Source organism: Vulpes lagopus, chromosome 11, assembly GCF_018345385.1.
Source record: "Vulpes lagopus strain Blue_001 chromosome 11, ASM1834538v1, whole genome shotgun sequence".
NCBI lineage: Eukaryota > Metazoa > Chordata > Mammalia > Carnivora > Canidae > Vulpes > Vulpes lagopus.
The window spans coordinates 64,751,941-64,753,327 of record NC_054834.1 but is presented as its reverse complement, the minus strand read 5'-3'; the positions used below and the strand labels follow the sequence as shown (position 1 = coordinate 64,753,327).

The following is a 1,387-nucleotide window of genomic DNA, read 5'->3' as shown; positions in this document are numbered from 1 at the left end:
AGGGATGGCATGCAAGACCCCCCTGATTCCATTCGGTGCTCAAGGTGGACATAATGATGCCATTGTCAGGCTCCTTTCCTCAGAACCCTTTTCAATAATACAGTCCAGGAAGCCACTGCGAAGCGACCAGAGTTGGCAATTGAGATAAACTATTTCTCCACACGTGGATACCTCCATTCCCCCTTATTGGAGCTCTGGCTATTTTTTCAAGTGTTTAATAATACTTTTTCTCCTCATCAATTCTGCTAGCCTCCCACTACCACATTCAACAAATTTTGAATTTTGTGTTGTTAGTGATGCCAGAAACAGAGAAGATAATTTTTCACATGGACATACCAACTTCTTAATGACTACTGTATCACTTTACACTGGTCTGAGACAAATTTTTCTTTCTTATAACTGTAGAATCTACATGTTCCTTCTGGCAGCTTTGAGCTTTTCCTTGGAAATCATGCAAAACCAAAGCTTTGTAACTGAGTTTGTTCTCCTGGGGCTTTCACAGAATCCTAATGTTCAGAAAATAGTATTTGTTGTGTTTTTGTTTGGCTACATTGCAACTGTTGGGGGCAACTTGCTAATTGTGGTAACCATAAGCAGCAGCCCAGCACTCTTGGGGTCTCCCATGTACTTCTTCTTGGCTTTTCTGTCCTTCCTGGATGCTTGCTTCTCCACTGTCATTGCTCCCAAGATGATTGTGGACTCCCTCTATGAGAGGAAAACAATCTCTTTTGGAGGTTGTATGACTCAACTCTTTGCTGAGCACTTCTTTGCTGGGGTTGAAGTGATTGTCCTCACAGCCATGGCCTATGACCGCTATGTGGCCATCTGTAAACCCTTACACTACACAACTATCATGAACTGGAGGCTCTGTAGCATTCTGATGGGCATAGCCTGGATGGGGGGTTTTCTGCATTCCATGATACAAATTCTCTTTACTTTCCAGCTGCCTTTCTGTGGCCCCAATGTCATTGATCACTTCATGTGTGATTTGTACCCATTACTGGAGCTTGCCTGCACTGACACTCACATCTTTGGCCTTTTAGTGGTCGCCAACAGTGGGTCTATCTGCATCATAATCTTCTCTTTGTTGCTTGTCTCATATGTTGTCATCTTGCTCTCTCTGAGAACCCACAGTCCTGAGGGGCAGCGGAAAGCTCTCTCCACCTGTGGATCTCACATTGCTATTGTGGTTTTGTTCTTTGTCCCCTGCATATTTGTGTATGCACGACCTCCATCTGCTTTCTCCTTTGACAAAATGGTGGCTATATTTTATACCATTCTAACTCCTTTACTTAATCCTTTGATTTACACTTTCAGGAATAAGGAAATGAAAAATGCCATAAAGAAAGTGTGGAGCAGAGTAATGATGGTTTGTAGTGACAAATAA

General features: G+C 42.8%; 1 protein-coding gene across 1 annotated transcript; it reads left to right on the top strand.

Moving 5' to 3' along the window:
- Positions 1-427: 427 nt before the first annotated feature.
- LOC121471797 (olfactory receptor 4C15-like) lies at positions 428-1,387 on the top strand. Its single transcript, XM_041722600.1, has one exon. The coding sequence runs from the start codon at positions 452-454 to the stop codon at positions 1,385-1,387; it is 936 nt and encodes a 311-aa protein (XP_041578534.1). The 5' UTR covers positions 428-451.

Bases quoted from the DNA above. Each gene is read 5' to 3' on its own strand.
- LOC121471797 (XM_041722600.1), top strand. From the start codon at position 452: ATGCAAAACCAAAGCTTTGTAACTGAGTTTGTTCTCCTGGGGCTTTCA.